This window comes from Terrapene carolina, unplaced genomic scaffold (assembly GCF_002925995.2).
Source record: "Terrapene carolina triunguis isolate 2854851 unplaced genomic scaffold, T_m_triunguis-2.0 Scaffold131, whole genome shotgun sequence".
Taxonomy (NCBI): domain Eukaryota; kingdom Metazoa; phylum Chordata; order Testudines; family Emydidae; genus Terrapene; species Terrapene triunguis.
Window position 1 is genome coordinate 2,980,987 of NW_020664482.1, and position 24,511 is coordinate 3,005,497.

Below are 24,511 nucleotides of genomic sequence, written 5' to 3' on the forward strand. Positions count from 1 at the left end.
TGCATCTGAAGAAGTGAGGTTCTTACCCACGAAAGCTTATGCTCCCAATACTTCTGTTAGTCTTAAAGGTGCCACAGGACCCTCTGTTGCTTTTTACAGATTCAGACTAACACGGCTACCCCTCTGATACTTAAACAAATGTGTTATTCTCCCAACCTCTAGATTAGCTGCTCAACCACTGACCAGAACCAACTCCCATGGAAACCTGTGGAAGCCTTCCCAAGAATGTCAATGGGCTTTGGAGCAGGTCCTAAATCTGGGCCCTGTCCTCTTCAGTGTGTCCCTTTAAGGATTATAATTACTAGCAAAAAATAGCAGTGACCGGTGAGTTTCCCATTTCCTTCAGTGGTAAACATTTCCACTCCTCCCCCAGAGAAGTGGTTGCTTTTCCTAGGCTGTCATGGTCACTGCCTGCCGAGCTTTGGGGAAGAAGTGGGTAAAACAGTATCTCAAAGGGGGTGGATGGAAATCCCAAGTTTTTGGAAAATCTCAACAGGACTGAATAGATTAAAAACAATCACTAGTAAAAATTAACATCCTGTCGTAAGCCCATGGACAGCAAAAAAACCTCAGCCTGAAACAACTGGCAATGCTTAAATAAAGCCCTCACTGTTGGGGTTTCTAATGATAAGGCTGCTGGACACGTGACAAGAGTGGCTTGAATGGTGTCTCCACGTCTAGACTTGGAAGGATGGATTTTTAATCAGTAATTGTTGGTAAGCGGTGATTTCACCGTAAACACACACACGGATGAAAAAATATTTCCATTGAGAACAATTGAAATTTGCAGATGAGCAAAGTAGGGAAAATGCTGCTTGAGAACGTATGAGGGTTTGATTTAAGGCGATTTACTTGTACTTGTGACGTGATGTTAGCAATTTGTGTTCTAGCAGTTTTAAAACTAACTTTTTTGAAGCTCAGTGTCCACGGTCATTAAATAATTATTGTCTGACCTTCCTAGTGTCTGAAACTGCCCCCCATCATTTCCTGCAACTGTGAACATTTAAATCAATAAAAATTAAAAAAAAAAATTTAAAACCTATAATTTTGTGTAACTGTTCAAATTTAAATCGATAAACATTGAAAAAAATGCTTAAAAATAACCTCAGTATTATCCCTCGAAATGATCAAACACAAGATGACAGAATTCTGCCAAGCCTATCTATATTGTATTCCCAGGGCTCTCTGACACATTCAATGCCTTTCAGAACTGAGGTGTGAAAGACATCCTACTATGCCCCGTGTTTCACAATGCCACAGATGCTGGTGTTTGAAAACAGGCTGATTAAAAATAGCGTGATAATTAAATGGCTCCAGAAATGCATCTGGGTTTCCTGAAGAAAAGCCCGGATCATGAATCGTTTCCGAAGGCCTACACAGAGAAATGCCCCGTTTTGGCATGGACTGTCGGGTCTGAAAGAACGTTGTAACATTTCAGCTCAGGATGGGCAGTCTCCTCATGGCGCAACACAAAGTAACCAATGAAAAGGTATTCATGCAGTCTAAGATGGTCACATGCAAAGCAAGAAGGTGAAAGGTCCAAGTACCAGGTCAAAGGTTGCCTCGAGGGGTCGCTTCAGTGATCTGACAGCTGGCTGAGTCTTAATTAGCAGGCAGCGAGCACATGATGGCAATGGGCCAAAGGGGGGTTCAAGCACAACAACAAAAAACAGCAAGCAAAGGTGCGTCAAAAGGAGAGCAACGTTGTGGATAGGTGAAGAGAAAAAAAAATGAATGCATTATACAATATATTAAAAAGACTAGGCATGCACAACATGGGGAGTTCGCTACAGTTAATCGGACTAACTATTAGTCAGCTTTTTCCTCTTGGCAATCTTTAAGGACAAAGCAATCCCCTCACAGATCACAGAAAGCATTTGACCTAAACTAATCTCACTGCGGCTCACAACGTATCAGCCTATAGCTACTTGAGAATTAGCTGGTGGAGCTGGGGTTTTTTTTAACTATGTTTTTCATGCTTTAGTCAATGATATGGCTCGGCATGCCAGACTCAGAGCTTGACTCTGCAGCGACACAGCACACGTGAGGGGGCAAGGAAGGCGTGCCTGCTCAGGAAGGGTTCTCCGGCACATGCTTAAGTGCTTTTCTGAATTGGGGCCCAACGGCCTGATCCGAATCCCACTGACTTCAGTGGAATTGGATCAGGTCCCAAGTGAGTAAAGTTACTTGTGCATTAAGTGCCTGCAGGATGGGCCCTTCAGATGATCTTCCTGAGCTTTTAGGAGATGAATGGATCCAAAATCTACTTGACAGGGGCTGGTTCAGATGCTTTGCATCATATGTGATTCTTGATGAAAGCTCAGAAGCCACTCTTTTCTTTTTTAAATTATTATCCTCACCAGATACAAGAAATGCATCAAACCTCCAAAAGTGAATGAATAATGGAAACTGTTTTGGTAGTAAGTGTGTTGCAACAAGCAATCAATAAATATTGTAAAGGTACTAGTTAATGGCATACAAATAGGTTTAATTACTTTTATGACAGGAGCCAGCAGCATGAATAAAACATGCATTGGCTTTAATTTAGTATAAGTGTCCTAGGTAACTAGTAAAAAGTAAAGCTTCATTTTGTAAAAAAACAACAACACGAGTTTACATTTCTCTGTCAAAAGATCTGAGTGAAGTAGAGCTGTTCTTTCAACAACAAAAATAATAATGAAGAATTGCTACTCCCTTCTCTTTTTACAAATAAACTGTGTAGGGCAGATAAATACGAGAATATAAATTGTTTCCTCATATACATCCTTCCATGGATTCTACTAGAGGACAGCTGTTTTATTTATATAATCCAGGGCACAAATGTAATATTGCTTAGTGCCTGAAGGATAATTGCTTCCAGTTTTTGCATTATGTTTCATCATGAATGGAAAGTACCCTCTCTTGCTATCTGCGGGGAAAGTTGCTCCATAAAAGCCAATTAGTCTTAATTCATTAGCATTTCTAAATCAGCAAAAGAAGTAAGAACCCCTTTTTCAATATTAATTATCCATACAAGAATGTACAATAGCACTAACTCCTCCTCCAGACACACTACTTCACCTCTGCAACTGGCCTTTGCTCCCTTTTGAAATGTACTTATGGTACCATACCCTCAGCTGTGTAAATGGATGCAGCTCCACTGAAGTGAACAGAGCTGCATCCATTTACCCCCTGGCCCATGAGTACCAAAGCTCCCTTGGCTTGTTTTTAGACCTTTATTTATCACTATGCTGCTTTGGGATGCAAAGACTCCAATTAAAATGCACTCAGGGCTTGATTCTGTCTGGTGCTGAGCGCCTCCTTCTGGCTACAGAGCATCTTCAATCTCCCTTTGACTTGAGGGAATCATCGCCTCACAGCACTGAACCTTAGTAACAGCACAATGCTGCTTCATTTTCTAGAATCAGCAGGTGAAATTCTGGCTCCACTGAAATCAACAGTTTTGCCATTGACTTGAATGGGGCATGTATATTACCCATTCAGTCTGTAATCAAATTTGCTTTGCACACTAGCTTTGCACACTATTCAGACTAAAATGGTAGCCAAGGCTTGCACAGGGAAAAGTTTGTGTTCATTGTTAGTGACATTGTATTAACATTTGATGCATTTCACTCCATAATGTCACGTCGGAAGACCATGTGCTTTGCCATCACGTCCCCAAACAATGAGATACGATGCATCATGCTACACGGATTACAATGAAGGGATGGAGAGATGGACACACTCTCAGCTCATCACTTAAACTTTTCCAAATACTTAGCATCACTTTTCTACTTCCTGCATACATAAAATCGTTTCATACTGGCTCTATGGTTCGATACGGCAGGTCGTGCCCTTACCATTGCAGTTGCAGCTGTCTGGTTCACCTGGTGTTGAGCTGCCTTGATTTTGGCTTGCAGGTGTGCAGGGGGATGAAAGTACTTGCATTTCTCCCTAGAGCATCGGCCTTTGATGTAATCCATGCAAACTGTAACAGTGTTTTCGTTTGTGTCTATCATTGCAATATCTATGGGGTGAGCGTAACGGCAATCATTCTCACCACGAGTGCAATTTCCACGCTGAAACTCTCGGCAAACCTGAAAAGAAAGTCACCTAGTTGAGCACGACATTGAGTCGGGCTTCTCTCAGCATGTTCAACCAGGGATGGCAGTCAAGTGGGTTCCATTACACTCAGCAAAGCTGTGAGTTCTGATTCTACACCCTTCAACCCTTGACAGTGCTATTCCCCACCAGTCCGGGTGCAGAATCACCATCTGGGCTACCTACAATATTAACAATGGTAACAGGAAGCGTGGAACAGGACACGTGCAGAATTTACACTTCCCAGGGCAAATCTTGGCCTCACTGAAGTCAATGGGAGTTTTGGCATTAACGTCCAGGGGCTAGTATTTTACCCCTACCTTTAAGCTACATTATATTTTAATATTGCTGCCATTTTTGCCTTACTGAGATCTGAGTTTAAAAATATTCAGCAGAAAATCATTCTCTCAAGCAATACATTTAATGTACAAAGAGCAAGCTACTAACATTTGCAACAAGTCCTGCCTAAAATGGGCTGATTAATTTCCCCCAGAAAAACTCTGACCCACCAGTTACATGACAATGTGTCTGATGACAATGAGTTAAAACCCAATAATGTGCTCTGAAGGCACGGCCGGAATTGCCAGCTTAGTGAAGGACAAGCCGTTCCTTATATATTATGAATAACAAAACGTCAAAGGCACAGAGCCACATTTCTGTAAAATGGATCTTCAAGGTTTCCTTGATCTGGGGAATTTAGAAAAATTGCTAGCTGATATATTGGGTCAAAATTCAGATGTCCTGATGCTAGTGGTGTCAGTTACACTCAGTTATATGCTTAGGGACGGGTCAGAAGGACTGTAGCAGGAAAAGCAATCCCCCAGAGGGCGTAAAGGTGGAAGACAAAGAAGGGTGACAGCTGAAGGATCTGAGTGACATTTTTTACACTGACATCCTGAGAGATAATTTACACCAATGTTTGTGGCTCCCTTGGAATTTGGGCCATCAGCCCTTAGTTCCTAAAACGTACTTTCTGTCTAAACTCAACCCTTCTTTAGGTTTTCAATATACATACAGTATTAACACTCCCTGCGGTGCCCTCTAAATAAACACTGACTACACCGAGGGGAGTTGTCTTATTGGAAAAGACGCCTTTATGCTCAAAATGTTTATTCAATATTATACTTAAACTCAACGACCACCAACCTCCTCCCCGCCCAACCTGGCCTCCCTAGAAGCGTGACACTGTAAGTCTGAAGGGAAACAAAACTAACACTGTGACCTCAGCAAGTGCCATTCGCATAGGGCCTGATCCAACTTCCCTGGAACTCAGTGAGAGTCTTTGCGTCGACTTCAACAAGAACTGGATTGGGCCCAACTTGAAAAGAGGGAAGAGGCTGTCACCTCCGTCTAACCTAACTCGTCGCTAAGGAAAGTTCTGCCTTAGGCGAGGTCACCCATTCGCATCTAAGCCTGGCAAGTGTAACACTCACAGAAAGTGATTTTATCGAATTGTGACCTAACAGAAAAAGGTCACAAAGCGCATTGAAATCAAGGGAGAGATCGAGCTTACAAGCCTCCAGTGACTTCAGCTCGGGCCCACAATGAACAACCTGTTGCAGGGTGTGGTAGCACCAACAACTTAAAAACTTCTTAACTCAGAGCAAGGGTCTCAAAATAGCTTGCCTTGCAAAAAAAGCAGGTCAGATTCTGCCCCGACTGACACCTGTGCATTGAAGGCCACAATGCTGTTCTGGATTTACACTGCTGCAATGGGGAGCAGAATTTGGGCCAACGTGCCCCTTAAATCCCCTTCCATAATATTGTGTTTTACAGTCCACATACCTCCAGTTTATCTGTACGCATCAGTTTCTGAGCAACAGAGCCTCCCGGTACTGTAACAGTAGGATTCCCGGAAACCAAGACAGGCGTATTTGGTAAAAGTTCTGCAGGAACCAAGCCCATCCCAGGAGAAACATGACTTAGGTAGGGACTAAAAGCCATGGTGGGACTAGTTGCAAGTGATGGAGTCACAGGAAACGTAGTCTGCATGTAAGAAAAAGGAAAGAAATATGTTACCACAATGCTCGGTCATGGATTAGGGCGGTCAAAGATGCTTATAACCTGATAGACAGCATGGTTAGCAACATCAAAATGCTTTGCTTTTCAGTCTATTAATTTACTGTCATTTACTTGTGATCCATTCGTTTCTATTGACTCACATGTACGTGACACATTCTAAACAAAAGACTTCTTCATTTGTAAGAACAAAGAGTATCGATGATCTTTATAGTTTAACGACACAATTAAGAATGCAGGCCAGTAATCAGAGCAGGCGCAAATTAACCAGTCATCTCACTCCCAACCAGTTTCTCCCAAATGAATTTCTCCTTTACCTGACCCCACGATGGGCCCACTCCTATAATATGCTAAGCATCCCGCAAGGTTGGGATCCATATAATTACCAACATCTATGCCCCTCACACTGAAGCTATTATTGGCACACATATCTGGCATTGTATTGGACCTGTCTGAATGAGAAGACCATTATGTGAGGCTCACTAACCCTACAGCTAAGTCACCTTGTGCCATGATCTTGTCAGATCTCCCAAGAGTCGGCAAGATCAGGTAGGTTCAGTATTTGGAAGAGAAATGACCAAAGAACACCCAGGTGACTTGGTAGGTGGTACTCTTCTCTCTGGGCCAGAACTAAACCAGTGCCCCGGGATGGCATTAGGAGGTACTGGGATACTAGAGGTGTCATGTTCTGGATAAGACATAAAAGCTCTTGAGTCTGGACCACACGTGATCATTAAAGATCCCATGGCAGTTTGGTAAGAGCAGCTGAGTGGTTATCCAAGTGTCCTGGCCAGTTTCCATCTTGGCAACTCCCCCAGCAATGTCAGTTGGATAAGAGAATTTTCACTCTCTCTTTTGGCCCAGATCTAGCAAAGCACTTAAGCAGGTGCTTAACTTTAAGCATGTGACTAGTCCCACTGAACTCAATGGGACTTTTGATGTGTTTAACATTAAGCAAGGGGCTGGGGACTGGACTAGATCTCTTGAGCTCCCGTCCAGCCCTCCACTTTTATAATTCTGTATGCTTAAGTGCTTTGTCAGATCGGGACCCTAAACGATTGCTGTGCATTGGGGAACCACTGCTATGTTTCAGGCCAGAAGTGACGCTCTCAGGAATGGGTGAGATGATGTGTGTGTGTAGTCAGTTTGTACTTTGTAACGTGCTTTGGGAAGGAAGACGCTACCGTGCTGAACACAAGACTGTCCACCATTGCTGTCTTAGCAGTCAACGCTTCTACTGGAGAATGTCGAAGTCACAGAAGTGATGGAATTTAAGGCCAGAAGGGAACACCTGATCACCTAGTCTGAGCTCCTGTATACCACAGGCCACCGGTGCCACTCAGCACCCACACACTAAACTCAATAACCGATACCAGACCCAGCTGTGGCAGCCTTCAGATTTCCCTCAACTGCAAATGAATCTCTCCACTACAGCTGCAGTTCAGTGCCTATGTAGCTGCAGTAGGAACATGTGAATTAGTGCTGCCTCAAAACAATGGTCAGGCCAGATCTCACTCCTGATCTGTGAAAAATGCCAGCTGATACAGAAAGAAGCTGCATGCACAGCGGGCCCGACGCAAAGCCTGTAGCAGGCAATGGGAATCTATCGATTTCAATGGGCTTTGGATCAGGCCCAGCGTGAGGTGAGCATGGGGGCTCGTAATCATCATCGTTATCCTTCTCCATGACGTCCGTCACCTTCAACGTAAAATTTTGGTTATGACAAAACCCTATTTACACACTCGCAAATCTCCAATTCTACTGCAGGCAGCTAGACTCACTGCTCAGCAACGAAAACAAGCCTATTGCAAGAAAATCACAAGTGCATGCACACACGTGTGCACACAAACACACGCTCATGCGCACGGACACATGCGTGCACAGACACGCTCATGCACAGACACGTGCACACAAATACATAGACACACGCTCGTGCACACACACACACACACACACGTACCCAGGTTTACGTTTGCTTTTTTATACCCAAAATTCTCTTTCGATTGTGCCGATTTCGGAAAACTTACATGGGTATATTTTGTTTCTTGCCAGTTCCCTCACACTAGCCCTTTCACATACTAGCAAACACCTTGACTGTTGTGAATTGGAATACATTATCTACTCTCCTTTGCCCAAGGTAACGTCAACCCAAGTACATCCCACGTTCTTGACTTAACAGCCATCTAGAATGACTCCACTTTTGCACAGTTGTGGTGACAGCCAGCAGCATCTTACTTGTCTCTAGGACCATGGTAGGGTTAGGTGTGCAAGGCCATTTCCCAAATACATCCCGCTGTGTGTCTCAGAATGAGTCGAGACAGGATGCTCAATCAGTGAAGCAGACACTGTCAATCTGGCAGAGCTAAAAAATCCTCTCTCTCCAAGAGACGCTTCCAGTTTTCCTCCTTTGGGTCCACACCACGCTGGGGCCTGATCCAAGATCATCAGAGTGGATGGGAGATTTTAAATATTACACCCGAGTGATTTCAGCACACTGCTCTTTAATAAATCACTCTCTTTCCTATTTCAATTCTCTCCGGCTCCCAGCCACACTATATCTTCTGTTGTTAGAAAAATTCTTTGCGGATCCTGAAATATGTGGCTCCCAAAACCGCGTCGCAGGTCAGTGGAAGGCAGCAGCGCACAGACTGGTTTTATTTTTTAGAAGCACTAGTAATTACCGTGGCGCCTGTTAAACGTCTGTTGGCGTTTCCATTGTTAATCCTTTTTTAAAGATGCTTATAACCTGGTCAGTTCTAACAGCATCGGGCTGGAACCCGACGCAGCCCTTGTTTTACGGACACACTCATCCACTGTGGCCCAAACTTTCCCGCCCATGTGTGTGCACAACCGGTGCTGACCTACTTTACACCGGCTGCTCACGACCCCTGGGAGTCGAATGGCCATCCTGGCCAGGAGGGAGCGTGCCGGAGAAGCTCCTATGTCACCCAGGCAGGGTAAACCCTTGAGGAGAGCCTTTAAGCCAAGTTTACAGCTGACTATGGCTGCTCTGCACCTCAGCTGAGCCAAGGGTGTGCCCCCCAGAGGCCATGTTCAGAGACGAAGGAAGGATGTTCCTCCTGGTTGCTCCTGCTGCTTCCGGATGGAGCAGGGCAGGGAAAGCCAGCGGGCCTGGAGCCCTGGGCAGGTGCTCGTGGTTCGGGAGGGGAGGCAGTGGGGACTGGAACACATGGCAGTAGCTGGAAGGAATAGATCTGAGCAGGGTGAAATATTCCCAAGGAAACACCAAACCACCCGCTCCACCAAGGCCTCTGGGTTTCTTTAGGAACTGGAAGATGGGCCCAGTTCCCCGAAAAACTCACGACTTCCTGCAGATCCTTCACTCATACCAGGCCCCTTCTCTAGTGGAAAGCAGCCGATTTCCAAACAAATATGGGTGCATTCTGAGCAAAGGGGCCTCGGGCATGGTGAAGATTACATCTTCTCAACGTGAAAAACAGCCGTCTCCTGGAATTGCATGGAAAAGCAAAACTGAGGGGTCCAACATGTCTAGAATAAGGCAGTGGGAAACGTCCAGGCAAAATGATTCAGACACACCATCCCCAGTTTTGCCCAACTCATGTTCTCTCTCTCACTCTCCCACACATAGGGCCAGATTCTCTGCTCCATTATGGCCCCTTTGCACTGCTCCAATGGCAAATTTGCAGCTGGCTTACGCGGCTACCCAGAGATTCCCCCAAAGTACTCAGCATTCCCAGGGGGGTGGAGCTGACCTCGCGGTCTTTCCATCATGCGCCTGCCGTCCCCCAGCTCATCCTCCAGTGTTTTCCAGGACCAGGGGAACTCAAAGGTGGTGTCACATCACCTCTGCCCAACCCTCATCTTCCTGGTCCTGAGCACAGCAGAGCGTGGCTGGATTGAAGAAATACATGCACACACATGTGTACACACACACACGGGCATGTGCGATGGGACGTGTGAGTCTTAATTGCTGCAGGTGACACGGACATTGGTTTACCCAATTCTCAGGAGGACATCAGCCGCACAGTCCTCAAGGTTTCATAACAATGGCTTCTGCTTGTATAAATTCCACACTCCAGTGCTGCGGACTGAAAATCCCCACCCTGCCCTAGGGCTCAGACTGAAACTCCTAAGCTTCCCATTCATTTTCACTTGGACGGCTGCAAGTTCCCACTTCTGCCCTGCCACAGGCAGCCAGCTACTGCTCATGAAAATGAGCAATTGACGTCATTAGCCCTGGCCACGTACACTGCAGCCCAGCATCACGCAAGCGTCTCCAGCAGCCTGTCCAATGAACCTCAGTCTGGACTTACAGCACAAATCCTGTCCTTGGCCTCTCCTTCCAAGAGCCTGTTCTACAGAAACGACTGGAGCAGCCGTTGATATTGCCAATTCGTTTAATCTGTGCCCTACGTCGAAGCAGACCATTGTCAATGTATAGCGTGGTTAATGCCCTGAAAAATGCCCTATCAAAATGGCCTGGGGAGGGTCTGGATTTATTGCGGTTTGCAAGTGAAAAAGATGGCTTTCCTAATTGCCTGGCTCCTGAATCATTACCAGTAACAAAGACTCTGCTGGCCAAATTCCGTCCTCCTGGAAATCTGTGCAGGCTCCCCAGGCCAGATTCCTTCCGACAGAAATGCAACAAACTCCTCGTAGACAGTCAATTCCTGCTCAGCACAACTGAACTGTTCCAAAACACGTCTCTCCTTGAGACCCTCAATGACAGCCTAATCCTGGCCCCCTCGCTCATGTGAGCAATCCCTAATAATACTAACCTCCGAGCTCTTATCTAGCGCTTTTCATCAGTCGATCTCAAAGCGCTTCGCAACGGAGGCGAGCATCATTACCCGCATTTTACAGACGGGGAAACGGCACAGTCTGCTTTGTGTGGGGAACGGGATCTGGCCCCGAGGACGTTTCTACGGGCTGGCAATGTTTTAGGGGCAATGTAACTGTGTGCTGTATCCTCTCATGCCCCTTAAGTGTACGGCCTGGGAGCTTCTGGGAACCTGTAGCTCTGAGACCCCGGGGAGGTAAAGTTTCAGTGTAATATACACAAGGACAGAGCTCAGACTCTCCCTAACGTCAACGGGAGCCACTCAGCACTGCTCCCAAACAGCAGGCTGAAAACGCTTCCCCCTTTAGATTGTTTTAAAGCTTATGAGAAGTCCCAACTGTGTAAGTTCCCTCTAAGCTGCACGGCCGTTCAGCAGGCTATAAAGGGCCACGCAGACAGTGCAGGGGGCAGCGCCCCTCATAGACATTTGTGTTTTTAAATGTAGCCCACGTGGGCACTACCAGAAGTCCTGAACCTAAGGGAAATCGGTGACAATCTGGTGTCAGGGCGCTACAAACTGACAGCAGCTACCAACATGGGTTCATCAATAAATAAACCCACTGACAGTGAAGTCAAGAACAGCAGGGCTGATGGGCAGGAGGTTCTCGATGGGGAGGCGGACACAGCACCCTGCTTCTTTGGGAGCTGTTCAGTGAAGCGTACCGTGAATAGATTGAGTGGGGAGAGCAGCTTAAATTAGCAGCTAACCTAACTAGATGGAATGAAGGAGACAATCTAAATTTCCTCGTTCGCTGACTGAAAACAAAACGTGCGCTGCACAAGAAACCTCCCCACCTCAGGAGGGTGGTGAAATAAAAGCCTTAAAAGAGGCTCTCGAACGACCATGGCTGCATGATGGCCTGGCACAGCCACACATGCAAACAGCTTGGGCAAAGGGAATACGGAATGGCAAGCGAACCGGGCCGGCTGACACACAGGGGGTGGGGTAGCTAACCCGAGGGGCAGTGCTTTACCTTACCCAGAAGGGACCCGGGGGCGTATCGCTGGGATCAGAGTAACGGGACTCTGTGGATGCCAGGGGAGGAATAACCAGTGCAGGAAGTGACAGGGTGCCAGTGGGGAAAAGCGGCACAAATGCATCTTCACAGAGAAAGCCTCAATTGTCCAGCCAGACAACAGCACTGCCCAGCCCATCCAGAGCGGCAGGTCTGTGGGCTGTTCAATGTCAAATGTTCCTTTGTGGACTCTAGAGTGCAGCTTTCACTGAGGCGTGAAACACTGTGGAGGAATGAGCCCAGTGGCAGGACAAAGCAGGGTGGGAGCAGGAGTCTGGCAAGCAGGCAGTATCTGTGTCTGTTCCGCACGCTGCATTTGGCCCAGGACTTTGGTCTGGGCCTAGCAAAGGGTTAACTCTCCTAACAGATTTGGAGCTGTGCTGAATTTCCCTAACAGAAAACGTGCTAAGGCTGGTGCATAACACTGTGGGTGTGAAGGGGAGGCGCTGTTTTGATAAGCAGCACTAAAACAAGTCCCATCTAAGACAGAAATGCTTGTTACTGATCCGAGCAAAGGAATTGCCTCTGATCCTGCAAGTATAAATGCAGAAGCAGCATTAGGCAGAAGAATGAGCCAGTTCTCTGCTAAGCAGGTACATAGGGGTAGCCCAGATGGCAGAGTAACAGCATTGGTCAGTCCACAGCTCAAAACTGCCCAGGAAAAGGTTCTGCAATAGTGCGACCAAACCCAAGGATATTGAAAAGCAGGATGTGAAAAGGTTACAAATGAATGTCGAGGGCATGTCCTCATGCTGCGGGACTCGTTGCAGATAAGCTCTGGGATCTTTAGCATGGAGGCTAAGCACATGGAGATGAATGCAGCTGGCTCAAGACACCTTATGCCTGATGAAAACAGATGGTCTTTTAATGGAAGAGAAACCGTTGGCTCAAAGAAGACCTTGTTTACTGGCATCAGTGATGTAAAGCAAGGGTGTAAAATCTCATGCAGCCAGCTGCTCAGCAAACATGATCTCCAGTGCTTGCACAGAAGGACACTAGATCTATTATTATTAATTTGTATTGTATTACGGTTTGGCCGAGAGGCCCCGATCACGATTGGGCCCCTATTTCAAGGAAGGACAAACCAGTTTGGGAACTGGCCTGAGATTCAGGTTCAAATCTCTGCTCTTCCACAGATCATCCATGTGACCTTGGGCGAGTCCCTGCGGGAGCATCTCCACGTGGAGCTGGAAGTGTAGTTACCAGCTCGCTAGCCGCGATCAAGCAAGTGTGCCAAAAACAGCCGCGCGGCTGCTGAGGAACAAGCAGCGGGATGATCCCACCCAGGACCATAGGAACGTAGCCCATCCCACTGCCTGCAGCGTGGGGGGACTGGTGTTCTCAGCACGTTGGCTCGGTCAAAGCTAGAACGCCTAGCCAAGCTGGGAACAACACATCCAGCTCTGTTAGTAGCTGTACCCTCAGCTCAACTGGGACTCAGTTCCCCCTTTGTAAGCAGGGATAACAGTGCCGCCCTGCCTCGCGGGGTGGAGGGTGGGAAAAATGTATCAAGGCTTGGATACTACAGAGATGGGCGTCATACAAGTACCTGAGATGGGTGTGCGAGATACTGTAAATACACTGGGAAAGAGAGAGTCCCACCCTGAAAGAACTTACGGTCTAAATGGACCATACAGACGAAGAGCTCAAAGGAAAACAAAGGCCCAGAGAGAGATGAACTGACTTGCCCAAGGCCACAGGGCTGCTCAGTGGCAGAGCTGGGATGGGAATTGAAGACAGGTGTCTTGACAGTTCCCGTGCCCAATCCGCTGGCACCTCCATAGCGATGGTTAGTGGGGCCTGACATCTTTGTCCCAGCAGATTATTGTATGTGTTGGGCAGACACTCATCTAGCAAGCAGGGTGCCCACTGAAGCCATCTTTAACTCTGCTTGAGTTGTGGAAAGGAGACTGCAGAGGGCTGAGGATCTGGCTCTAAGATCCAGCGCTTCTTGTGGACACTCGCTTGCCTAACAGAGCAGACGAGCACGACCAGAAATGAGCGTGGGAGAAATCAGTTACAATACTATGAACCAGAACTCCCATCTTACTGATCAGTTTAAAAGAGTCAGGCGCAGCTGCGCCCCTCCCTCAACGAGACACAGAGCTCAATTTATAACGAAGCAATGGCAGCAAGAGAGATGTAAAACTAGGCCCCAAACAGCTTCCAAAGTGTTCAAACTAAGAAGACGGCTTGCTTTCGATGTGCTGTTCCCCAGCCTCGTTGAAGCCGACAATGAAGGTTTGGTTTGGGCTCCCAAAACTTGCCTTCAGTACTATACACCTCGTAAACACAACGAAGGGTAAGATTTTAACTACTGCCGAGTTTTACTTGGCCCCCCTCTGATCTCCTTGGGGGGATATACCCAGAGACAGCTATAAATACACCGTGCTGGGGGATCACTCCATTTCATACCGTAACTTGAATTGCTGTAAAAAAGACCAAACATCCCCTTGCTTCTCAGCCTCACTGCAGATACTAAACAGCAACGTGATCCAGAGACCTCGGAGCCGGACATTTACACTTGAAACTTGCAATCCCCAACTCACACCTGCAAACCATGTCAGCGGGCGTGCGGCCTACAGCAGACGCTGCACTCAGAGCGCAGGCCTGCTCTCAGGAGTGACTCCATTAAAAGGGCACTGCGCGGCTCCATGCTCATTGGCTCAATAAAGAAAGAACATCAGGACTGGGGGGAAAGGAGCTGGTACCGATTGCAAGCCTAGGACAGGACACGCCGTTTCAGGAACCCCGGTTAAAACCTGCTGTCTTGGGTGCTGTTTTTGCAGAGCGGCTTTTCAGGATGGCACTGCACTTTAGAACATCTAGGGGTGCAGTTATCGGTCGTCTTCTTTCGTATGGCTGGTGTTGAGCAGCAACTACAATTTCACCTGAAGTTGATTGAGCCAAATGGCTACATCAGGAGTAGCAGAGTTTACTGCAGTGATGCCTCCTTCATATTTACCAATTGGGCAGTAGGTGGTGACATGGTGAATGGTCTGTCGTGGGGACCCACACTCGCACACCGGGGGGTCCTGGATTTTCCATTTGTGCATTAGATATCCGCATCTACCATGGTTGGTTCGAATTCGGTTCAGAGTTGACCAAGATGACGTGGAAGGTCGAACCCAGGAAACTTCTGTGTGGGATCTGGCACAAGGTGCTTATTTTTTTAAGTCTTGTTTAGCCCAATCTGCTTTCCAAGCCTCCTCCTGGTCATAGCCTGATTGCATGAGGCTAAACGAATGTTCCCAGAAAGGCTTGCGGGACTTAAGACGTTGCCGGGGGGAGGGGGCATTGTCACGGTCTTGGTGAATAGGAAGACATCTGTTTTCCTGGATTCGCTGAGCTTTGTGGAATGTTGCAGCAGTTCAGCCGATCAGCGAGGGAGCAATGTCACACAGGACAGGTAGCCATGGTGTTGGAGTCGATTTAAGGGTTCCTGTGATACATCACATCACTCTATTCAGCTGGGTATCCACAAGTCATGCGTAGCTGCATCTGCTCCATACAATATTCAGCTACTGAACATACAAGTGTTATTACAGATGTTCGCAACACTGATGCTGATGCACCCCAGGTTGTACATGCTAGTTTCTGGATTATGTTGGCTCTCGTTTTTATCTTTGCAGCTACCGTCTCAAGACAGTCATGGAAGGAGCGGGTGCGATCACGTTTCACTCCGAGATATGTTGGAGTGTAATGGTGTTGCACATTTTTACCACAGAAAGCTACTTTCAGTATGTTTTTGGCACTCTTATTATCAAGATGAAATGCACTTACTATTATTTTTCCAGGGTTTGGTTTGAACCTCCATTTCTGGAAACATTGCTCCATATTTTGGAGGTCCTCAGTTAATGCTTTCTCAATGTCATGGAGGTTTGATGCTTGGATTGTCATGGCAAGATCATCTGCACATGCCGTTATTGGTTAGAGCTATTTACATACACTGCACCAAATCCAGGCTCTGGCGAACATCCCAGTGAAGCAGACATGGTGTTTGTCAGCTTGCCGATCACGTGGGATTTCTTCTGTTGTTGCAGCTAATATAATCCTTCCTGCTTTGAAGAATTTAGTTTGCGTTCAGCAGGTGGACCCGCCCTTCTTCTGACAGGAAAAATTATCCAAGTTTGCTCTATTGTCACCGTCTTTGGGAATGCCAGGGCCAAGGAAAAGGCACGCTCCTGCTTTTCCTGAAGTGGAGTAGCTGGAATCAGCATGAGAACTGAATTTAGCTTTGTGAGCCGAGTGAAGGAAAGAAGGAAGGGGGAAGTTTTCATTGCAGGCCTTCTGGGAAGCAGTGAACAAACATAACATCTTCCCAAGTACAGTCCAAAACCTGAGCACACTTCTCATCAGTTATGGCTACTTCTGAAACAAAGCATCTACTGGACATCAGGGAACAAATTCAAGCTCGGTGTAACTTCACTGAAATCAATGGCTTTACACTAGGGAGGAATTTGGCCCACAGATTTTATAATGGGAAGATGCAAATTTTCCAAAGAGGAAATCCCGAAGCTATTCTGAGTTGCTGAGATGACAACATCTTATCATTGGGAACTCCCCACGGAGGAAAACCCCGGCTCGGGACACATTGCACTGAGTAAAGTGCTAGGAATGAAACGGGAACATTTTCAGGATTTCCTTCGATGGAGACCTGTCCTCTGCTGTTAGAATGGCGATTCTTTTGGTGTGAGCCCGTCTTGTCAAAGGGGAGCTCGCTCAGAGGCTGTTTCTCCTTCAAATTAACCTTCTTGGGGCAAGGACTCAGCAGATCTGGGTTCAATCCCACTCTCCTGGGGCAAATCATTCCCTCTCTTTGTGCCTCAGTTACTCCTCTGTGAAATGGGGATAACCACATTCCCTATACTGCAGGGTGTGGTGAGGAGAAGTTCATTAAACCCTGGGAGGTGCCAAATACCATGGTGATGGGCATCAACGAAAAGCTGCTCTCAAGTCACGCATGCGCCTCGAAGGGCAGAATCTGGCTCGGTCTTTAATAAACAATTTTAATAAAGCTGTACAGTGTCACCAACGCACCAAGCAACCGTACAGAGAGCAGAACAATAGCCAAGTTCCCCTGCTGAAACATGATCTCATCGAGTAAACATGTTGTTTGGAATAAGGCTTTAACAAAAGTTATCCTTCTGCCCGGGAGAAACGCCACCCATGTCGCTGGGAGGATACATGTCTGCTTTATCCGCTACAAAAATCCCAGGGCTCTCCAAGCTGGTCACAGAGCCACAGGGCCATGTCTTGAACTAAAACCCCATTTTGCACTGAGGCACCAGCATTCCAAGCCCAAGACAGGATTTCGCAGCGTCACAGACTGTAAGGCCCGACCATGGCGGTCATCTGGTCTGACCTGCTGCAGAACACAGGCAGACAAGCTCATTGCGGTGTCATGCCTGTCACTTCTGGCTGCGCGAGAGCAGGGCTTTTACACGGCTCTGGGCAAGCTGTTCCCATGATTAATCACCTTCACTGTTGAAAATCTGCACCTCATTTATTTCGATTTCTAATGCTGTCAATATCAAAGAGGCATGTTAGGCACTCTGACATCAACCAGCAGCCACACACCCCATATTCCAGAGATGGTAATCAGCAGCTTAAACGACGCTAATGTAGTCCTGCCCAACAGTGCCCCGCTCTGATGTATCTGGCTAATGCAAGGGCTGGGAGTGGCAGGACTACTCAGCCCCCAGACAGATGCTTCCCATCCCTTTTCCCTCACCTCTCTGGAGAAAAGCAAAACTCCCCTCATCCCGCTGGATAGGGACAGCGTTACAATGGACTCGGATTTAATAAGCAAGGGCTAGGTTGGGCCATTTCAGCACAACCCAGTGTAGGGGCAACTAAAGCAAATATTTTGATTCCTGGACATAAAACCATACAGCTCTACTTCTTAGCCTGTAAGCTGTTAGGGCAGGGGCTAGCTTTGGTTATGCACGCACACCTACCACAATGGGGCCTGGAACCTTGATTAGGGCCTCTAGGAAGTCCTGCAATATAAATAATAACCAAAACAACAACAACAGAGGCCTGCGCTGAGCTGAGTACAGGACCCTCCGGCTCCTCCCCTTATATGCCATCTGTGCAGGCCAGAGACTCTACTGGCATCAGTACATTCTGGATCTCCAAAGGTGAGCTACTGGAAAAGGGGGGATCATTCCAGATACAGCATGTGAAATTAACCAACTAAACAACGGTCTGCATGCATCCTCTGTTGTGTCCCTTCCACCTTCCTCTGTGGTGCAACTGCAGGCTTGCCAACTCCAAACTGATGTTCGACTTATTCCGTCTGAGTGACAAAGCAAAGCAGTTCCAAGAGCAGAGGAGTGCTAGACCTGAGGAACAAGCAGCAGTAAGACTGGATGCATTTGGTCTTGCCCCTCTGGTTGTCCACTAACATTTCTAGTGCTCCCGGCCCCTAGAATTTCACGGATTGGGGGACTCAGAAAAGGAGGGTAAGTGGCTTTCCAAAAGCTGCACAGTGTAGGAGCCAGGACTGGTATGTTGGAGCCCCTAGAGCCCTGTTCTGTACTCAGACAACTAGACCAGGCCTTTCTCCAAGTTATGCCAATGTACAGAGAGGAGCCTGAATGCCACAATCTTCACCAACGTTCTATTGGCCCTGCTCTTTTACTGATGAGACCCCGTGGCATCAGGCATATGAAGCTCCCCACAGAATGAACCAGTATGACTCAGTGGGGCTTGCTAAGGGACCTACCTCACCACATCTATTTCTTTGGGTCCCAACCCTGCAATTGGATCCACATGGGCAGATCCTTATCCCCGCACGAATTCTCACGAAAATCAGTGCGGTGGCACCCAGGCACATGGGTTCACCTATACAAGTCTGACTGCAGGATCAGGGCTGTCACACGTAACTAGGAACCTAAGTAATTTCTGTCACTTACAATTGGCTGTAGTTGAGCGCCGGGTAACATGAACTGCATCTGCTGTGCAAACATGGCTGCTGCGGTCTTTTGCTGGATCAGATTGTTGCGTCCATTTATTTCGAGCTGTGTTTTTAAGTGTGGGGGAGGGTGAAGATATTTGCAGTTCTCTCGAGTACACCGGCCCTAAAAAATAATGAAGCAGTATTTCAGTGAACGTTAACACTCAGAGTACTGGGAGAAAATCAATTATTGATGTGTTTGGAGAACGGTAACAAAACTACCAGTTAAGTGGGGCATTCTGCTAAGCTATTCTGCCTCTTTTTTAAAACCATCTGTCATATTTTTATATTATTGTATCAGTTATGTGAAAACAAACCAAATACTACAATTGCTGCACCATTGTAGGGATCGCATCAAATTAAACTTCAGCCTAAAATACAGGTTTGCTAAACACACCAAGAGCCTTCTTCACAACCGAATACTAATAGAAATATTTTCATGAACTAACAATAAAAACAACAGCAACAACAATAACCATTTTCTCATTTTTCTGTGGCTCTGTGAACCCAAACACCAGAGCGCTGGGCTGCTATCTAACAACTGAAAGTGATACCTACTAGTATAGAAAAGTGAAACTGACCCCACTAGTCCCTGTAGAGACCTGAGTGAAATGTAAAAGTTAAACACACACCTATGGTGAAAAGTACATTTGTTTTCAAAATTCTTTCCGTTTGAATCATTTCAGGGTATTTGGTACCACAGGGAATGGCGGAAAACAGCCCTGATCCCTTTTAAACTATTTCCTTTTATTAAAAACAATAATACAATTGCCTTGCCATTAACTGCTTGGTTTTTCTTTTCACACAACCACCGGGAAAGGAAATGACTCCTGAGCAGTGCAAGCTTAGTGCTCTCGGGTCATTTAATATCGATTGAGATGATCACGTCTGCTTCCAAAAGGCAGTGATAAAATGTCACAACCAACAGCCTGAGCACACTGCACTAACCACCTACTTTCTGGTGCGTACAGAAAATTAGTAGCAAATTTGGTGACGCTGAAAAAAAATGCTTCCAAAAATATAAAAATAACTCCTCTAAAAATATCTATTTATTTATTCCCTCCTGTGTTACGGTTTCCTCTCTTTCTGGGGGGGAGGGGAGGGAAGTGTATGCATCTCACTGCAGAGATTGTCAGTTCTCGGGGCAGGCCCTGCCTTTTTTGTTCTGTGTTCGTACAGCCCCTGGCGCCGGGGTCATGGCAAAGAACAGTAGTAGTCACGTTAAATAATTACAACAGCAGCAATAAAACCATCATCAGCGTTATTCATAAAAGAACAATTCGCTACAACAGCCTCCTGGGATTTAGATGGTCGCTTTAGGAGCCCATGTTCGAAGCAGGATTTTCCGCTTTACCTTAAATACATTTACTTTAAGAAAAACGACAGGGCTACTCATCCAAGTCATGCTCCCTGCGCGTTTGCAGGGTCAAGCTCCAAACGATGGCAAAACGGCAGCCGCCCATGAGATCCACACACGCAGACCCAGGTGGACACACGGTCCGGCCTTGCCGATCCCATTGCAGCATTGGGACCAGGCCTGATTTAGGGCTGGTTTTTCACTCCACTAACCCCAGGCGCTATGTTTAGAGTTTTAAAAAACTTAACTCTGCCGGTCGACGGGTGCACAGCGAGGTCTGCTGGTCTAGTTTTCACTGGTTAGTACTCGCATCAAATAGCCAATAGGTTAGCCTCAGAGAAGTGTTTTCCCCTTAACACGGGACACATTTACCCTTCCAATAGAGCAAGGTTAAAAACTTAGGCTAACCCAGGCCCCCAAATCCAGGCCCTTTTAGAACGTAAGGGCCCAGATCCCTAGGGAAGCCCAGGCTCTGCTAAGCACATCTGTGGAGAGGTGAGGGCAAAGGAAGCTTAGAGCCGGCTCAGAGCTGCTCTAACTTACAAATCAGCGGTAACAGCTTCCCGGGGTCATTCCAGGGGTCAGGGATCACTGGTGCGCAGTGTTTTGGCAACACCCCTTGCATGCCCCTATGCTGGGGGGATGCTTAGAGGCAGGCCGCAGAGCTGACTTTGCCAGCTTTCCACCAGCAAATTCCCTATCCTAGGTGGGGAGCTCTGGGGACTACACCATGTGCAATGAACTCGCCCTGTGTATGCTAGAATTCAAGGCCTTACAGAGCATTTTATTCCGCCAGGAAAAGGAGGGAGGAGGAGACAGAGAAACTCATTGGCTTTGTTTCCCTGGCAAAATGGATTCTAGTTGTAGCGACACCTCCTGCTCTCTGTAAAAAGAGAGACGTTGGGAATACAGACCTATAAATATTGAATCAGCTGACTGGGAAGCCTACAAAGCACTTGTGAGCTCTGGCAAATATAAAACGTGCATTAAAAAAAAAAAAAACAGCACAAATCCGTGGCCTGCTTGAGAGACCAGCACTGCTCTGATCTAGCGGATCACTGAACAGGGCCCAGGGCCAACATATCTTCCCTGCACTGTGGCAGGCTCCCAGCAGCGCCACTAGCTTTACAGATCCCACAGTCTCGGAGGTGGCTCCCTGTTCTGAGTCTGTCTAGCAGACACAGACGGGTAAATTCCGGCATCCCAGCAGAAATACCCCCTTCTTCTAGCACCCAGGCTTGATCGCCACAGGTAGCAATCCGAGTCTTGGGCATGCCGCGGCAGGACTTAGCCTGGCTGCTGCAGCATGGGGACAGGTACATCCCCCCAACGCTTTCCCTCCTCCTCTCCTGAGAACTCCAGTCTGGAGGTCGTTTAGGAAGCAGGGGGGTAAAGGGGCCCTGTGGATCCTAGATATAGTTCTACTGCTCCCCTTAAGAAATACGAGCTGGGATCCCCGAGCGAGCAGGCAGGAGCGGCGGCAGCTCCACAGAAAGGGGGCAGGATTTGAACTATCCCTTGGAAGCTGTTGCAAGTGGGCAGAAATGCACAGGCCTTTTCTTATCTGCTTTGTGATGGGGGAAGGATTAAACCATGGGTCTTGGTTCCATGATATTATTTTGAGCGGACTATTAAATGCAAGGAACTATGGGTCCAAGTCCCTCTCTCCTGTAAAAACCAGTGGGACGGGAAAACTGCTCCAAACTGTCAGAAGACTGCCCTGGCAGAGGGAAAGCGTGTGCTCCCCTCGTCCTGGGCAGCGGCTTGCTGGCTTTCTAGAGCAAGTGAAAGCTTGGGCCCTGGCGTGGGTTAATTCCTGCCGCATGGAGGACATGACTCTCCCTCCCCAGGCACCTGGTGCAGTCGTGGAGGATACCAGTGCAGTGAGTGTAAAATGGCACCATCCCCATTTGGCAGTGCTCTGACAGGCACTGGTCCCTACGGCTGCCCAAGGAGCAGGGCAATAAAGAATCGGGCTCAGGGCCTGGATAGTCTCTGCTAGTTTGTCCTGTTGATTGTTCATACCGTCCTGCTCACCTTGCCCATACATGGATGGAAACACAAAAGCAGGAGCCCAGCCCGGAGCCGGGTAGCTCCTTTTTAGGAAGGCGCCTCTAGACACAGTACTGGAGTCAGGTTCCCAAGTCAAGCTGCTTCTCCCTGCACATCTCCCCAACACGCTGTCCCTAGATACCTCTGTAGCACCAGAGAATGGGAGCGTCTCTGGTGGGCAGAATCCCTCTAGCTCTAAGCCACACTTTCCTCACCACATGGGACCAGCCAGCCACACCGCATCAGCCCCAATGTGGCTTGAAGCCTCTGCTGCAATTTCTCCCCTTGAGCTGGGCTCAGCGCTCCTCAGCTGCAGTTCAGGATCTGGGCCTCTATTTGCACAACTGCACATAGTTACCAGCCAGCCATTCTATTAGAAGCTAATATTTTCAAGGGTTTATAAATCAGCCTTCAAAATTCCTTCCAGCTGAAACTTGGCATGCACGCCTTTGGACTGGGAAAACATTCATTTCTTCCAAATTTGGACTAAATCTATGTGGATGTTTTTATATTACAGGAGGGTAAAAAAAGAGCTACTGGTTCTGTAAACAATATTTATGGCCATATTTTGTAAATTGAAAATGGCTGTTATTTAAACTGAAATTTTGCAGCTCATTGATTCATCACGTAGATCAACCCTGGGTAAGTCGGAAGTATCTTTGTGAAAGCAGGAGCTATTCACACAGAACAGGCGGTGCTCATAAATGTTCAGTATTCTGTTCCCACAACGTATACAGTAGGCCGTGATCCTGCAACTGGATCTGTGTGGGTAGAAACACGTGCCCACGCAGATCCTGCTTGGCTTCACTGGGTCTCCATGCATGTGCAAGGGTCCATCCATGCAGATTTGATTGCAGGATTAGACTGTCAGTCTAATTCAAAACTGCTCCCGCATACGAGCTCCAAACAGGACCAGTCTCAAGTTCCTCATCATGATCATGTCATCGTAAGAGATTAAAACACCCAGCGAGACAGATTTCAAAAGCTCAGTGACATCATGACGGGTTATTTGCCTTTGTCATGGATCAGACATTGGGTACTCTGGAAACGGACACTGGATTTTAGGGACCAGTGGTCTAACCTAATACAACAAAACCTATGTTCACATTTTTTAATGTCCCTAATTATTAGATATTTTTCCTGAAAATACTTTTCAGAATGTGCTCAGGCTCTGCAGAAACGTATCCTGCATGGTTAGAAATTCTCTACAATCCCACACCTCCACGCTTTCAGCTCACTGTATAGCGCCCAGCGATAATCCACAAATAAGCAAACACTTTTATGGCCAACCTCAGCCCTGCTGGAAGGCGGTGAAACTGCATGTGGTCCTTTATTATCAAAGCATTCCATGGACACTACCTAATTAATCCCCACAACTCACCAGTTAGGTGAATGTCATTATCCCCGTTTTGTAGGTGGGGAAACTGAGGCAACAGGGTGGGGTTAGTTTCTGGCCACCCAGTGACCCTATGACCAAGCTGGGTTTATGCCTTTCTGCCAGCACAAATCAGGGAAAGCAATCCCCTTAGCACAGAGTAGCACCGAGCTGGCATGATAATTCCACACCTCTTGGCACCAGCACAGAAGACTTGTGGGGTTTGACATAGGGGTGAGGCAGGAGAACCTCTGCAGCGTGGCTATTGGACAAATCAGCATAACTCAGAGCAGCCCTGGGGTTGCTCTAGCTTACACCTGGGAGTGGCCTGGTTCCTGGCTGGCTTGGGAACCCAGGGAGTCACAAAGGTGGCATACAGCCAGCTTTCCCCCAGCGGGCCCATATCTCCCACCCACCAGGCTATTCCTGGCCTGGCCTGGCCTGGCTCTCCTGAGGCAGCCGTGGCCCAGGCTCAGAAGGCAGCAGCACAAGGAATAGGCAGCATGTCGGGATATGCTATTTTCAGTGCAGCACAGAGCAGTTTCCTGAAAAGCTTTCAGAGCTGACTGTCCCTTGGCAAAGAGGAAACCCGCTCCTCCTCCTCTTCCCACCTGCAGCGCGTTGGGTGCATTGATCCTGGCGCTGCATGCTGCCCCCCGAGTGGCAGCTGCATCCACTGCTGTTTCATTAAAATGGTTTGTTTCCTGCCTTTCCTAGCCATGCAGTTATTGATTCTAGTGGAACACATGCCCTCCTTCCCCGTCCCAGGGCAGCCCCTGAGCCAGGAAACCGCCAGCCAGCCACAGAATCTGATGCTGGCCTTAAAAAC

At 47.5% G+C, this 24,511-nt stretch overlaps 1 protein-coding gene across 2 annotated transcripts in view; it reads right to left on the reverse strand.

The window, feature by feature from the left end:
• MBNL3 (muscleblind like splicing regulator 3) overlaps positions 1 to 24,511 on the reverse strand; it is a 74,306-nt gene that overhangs the window by 16,270 nt on the left and 33,525 nt on the right. For both annotated transcript variants that reach the window (XM_029911828.1, XM_029911827.1), the window contains exons 2-4: positions 18,858 to 19,022; positions 5,866 to 6,066; positions 3,840 to 4,076 (exon numbers count right to left, since the gene is read on the reverse strand). In XM_029911828.1, the coding sequence (XP_029767688.1) occupies positions 3,840 to 4,076; positions 5,866 to 6,066; positions 18,858 to 19,022 (603 nt within the window). The remainder of the gene's footprint in view (positions 1 to 3,839; positions 4,077 to 5,865; positions 6,067 to 18,857; positions 19,023 to 24,511) is intronic.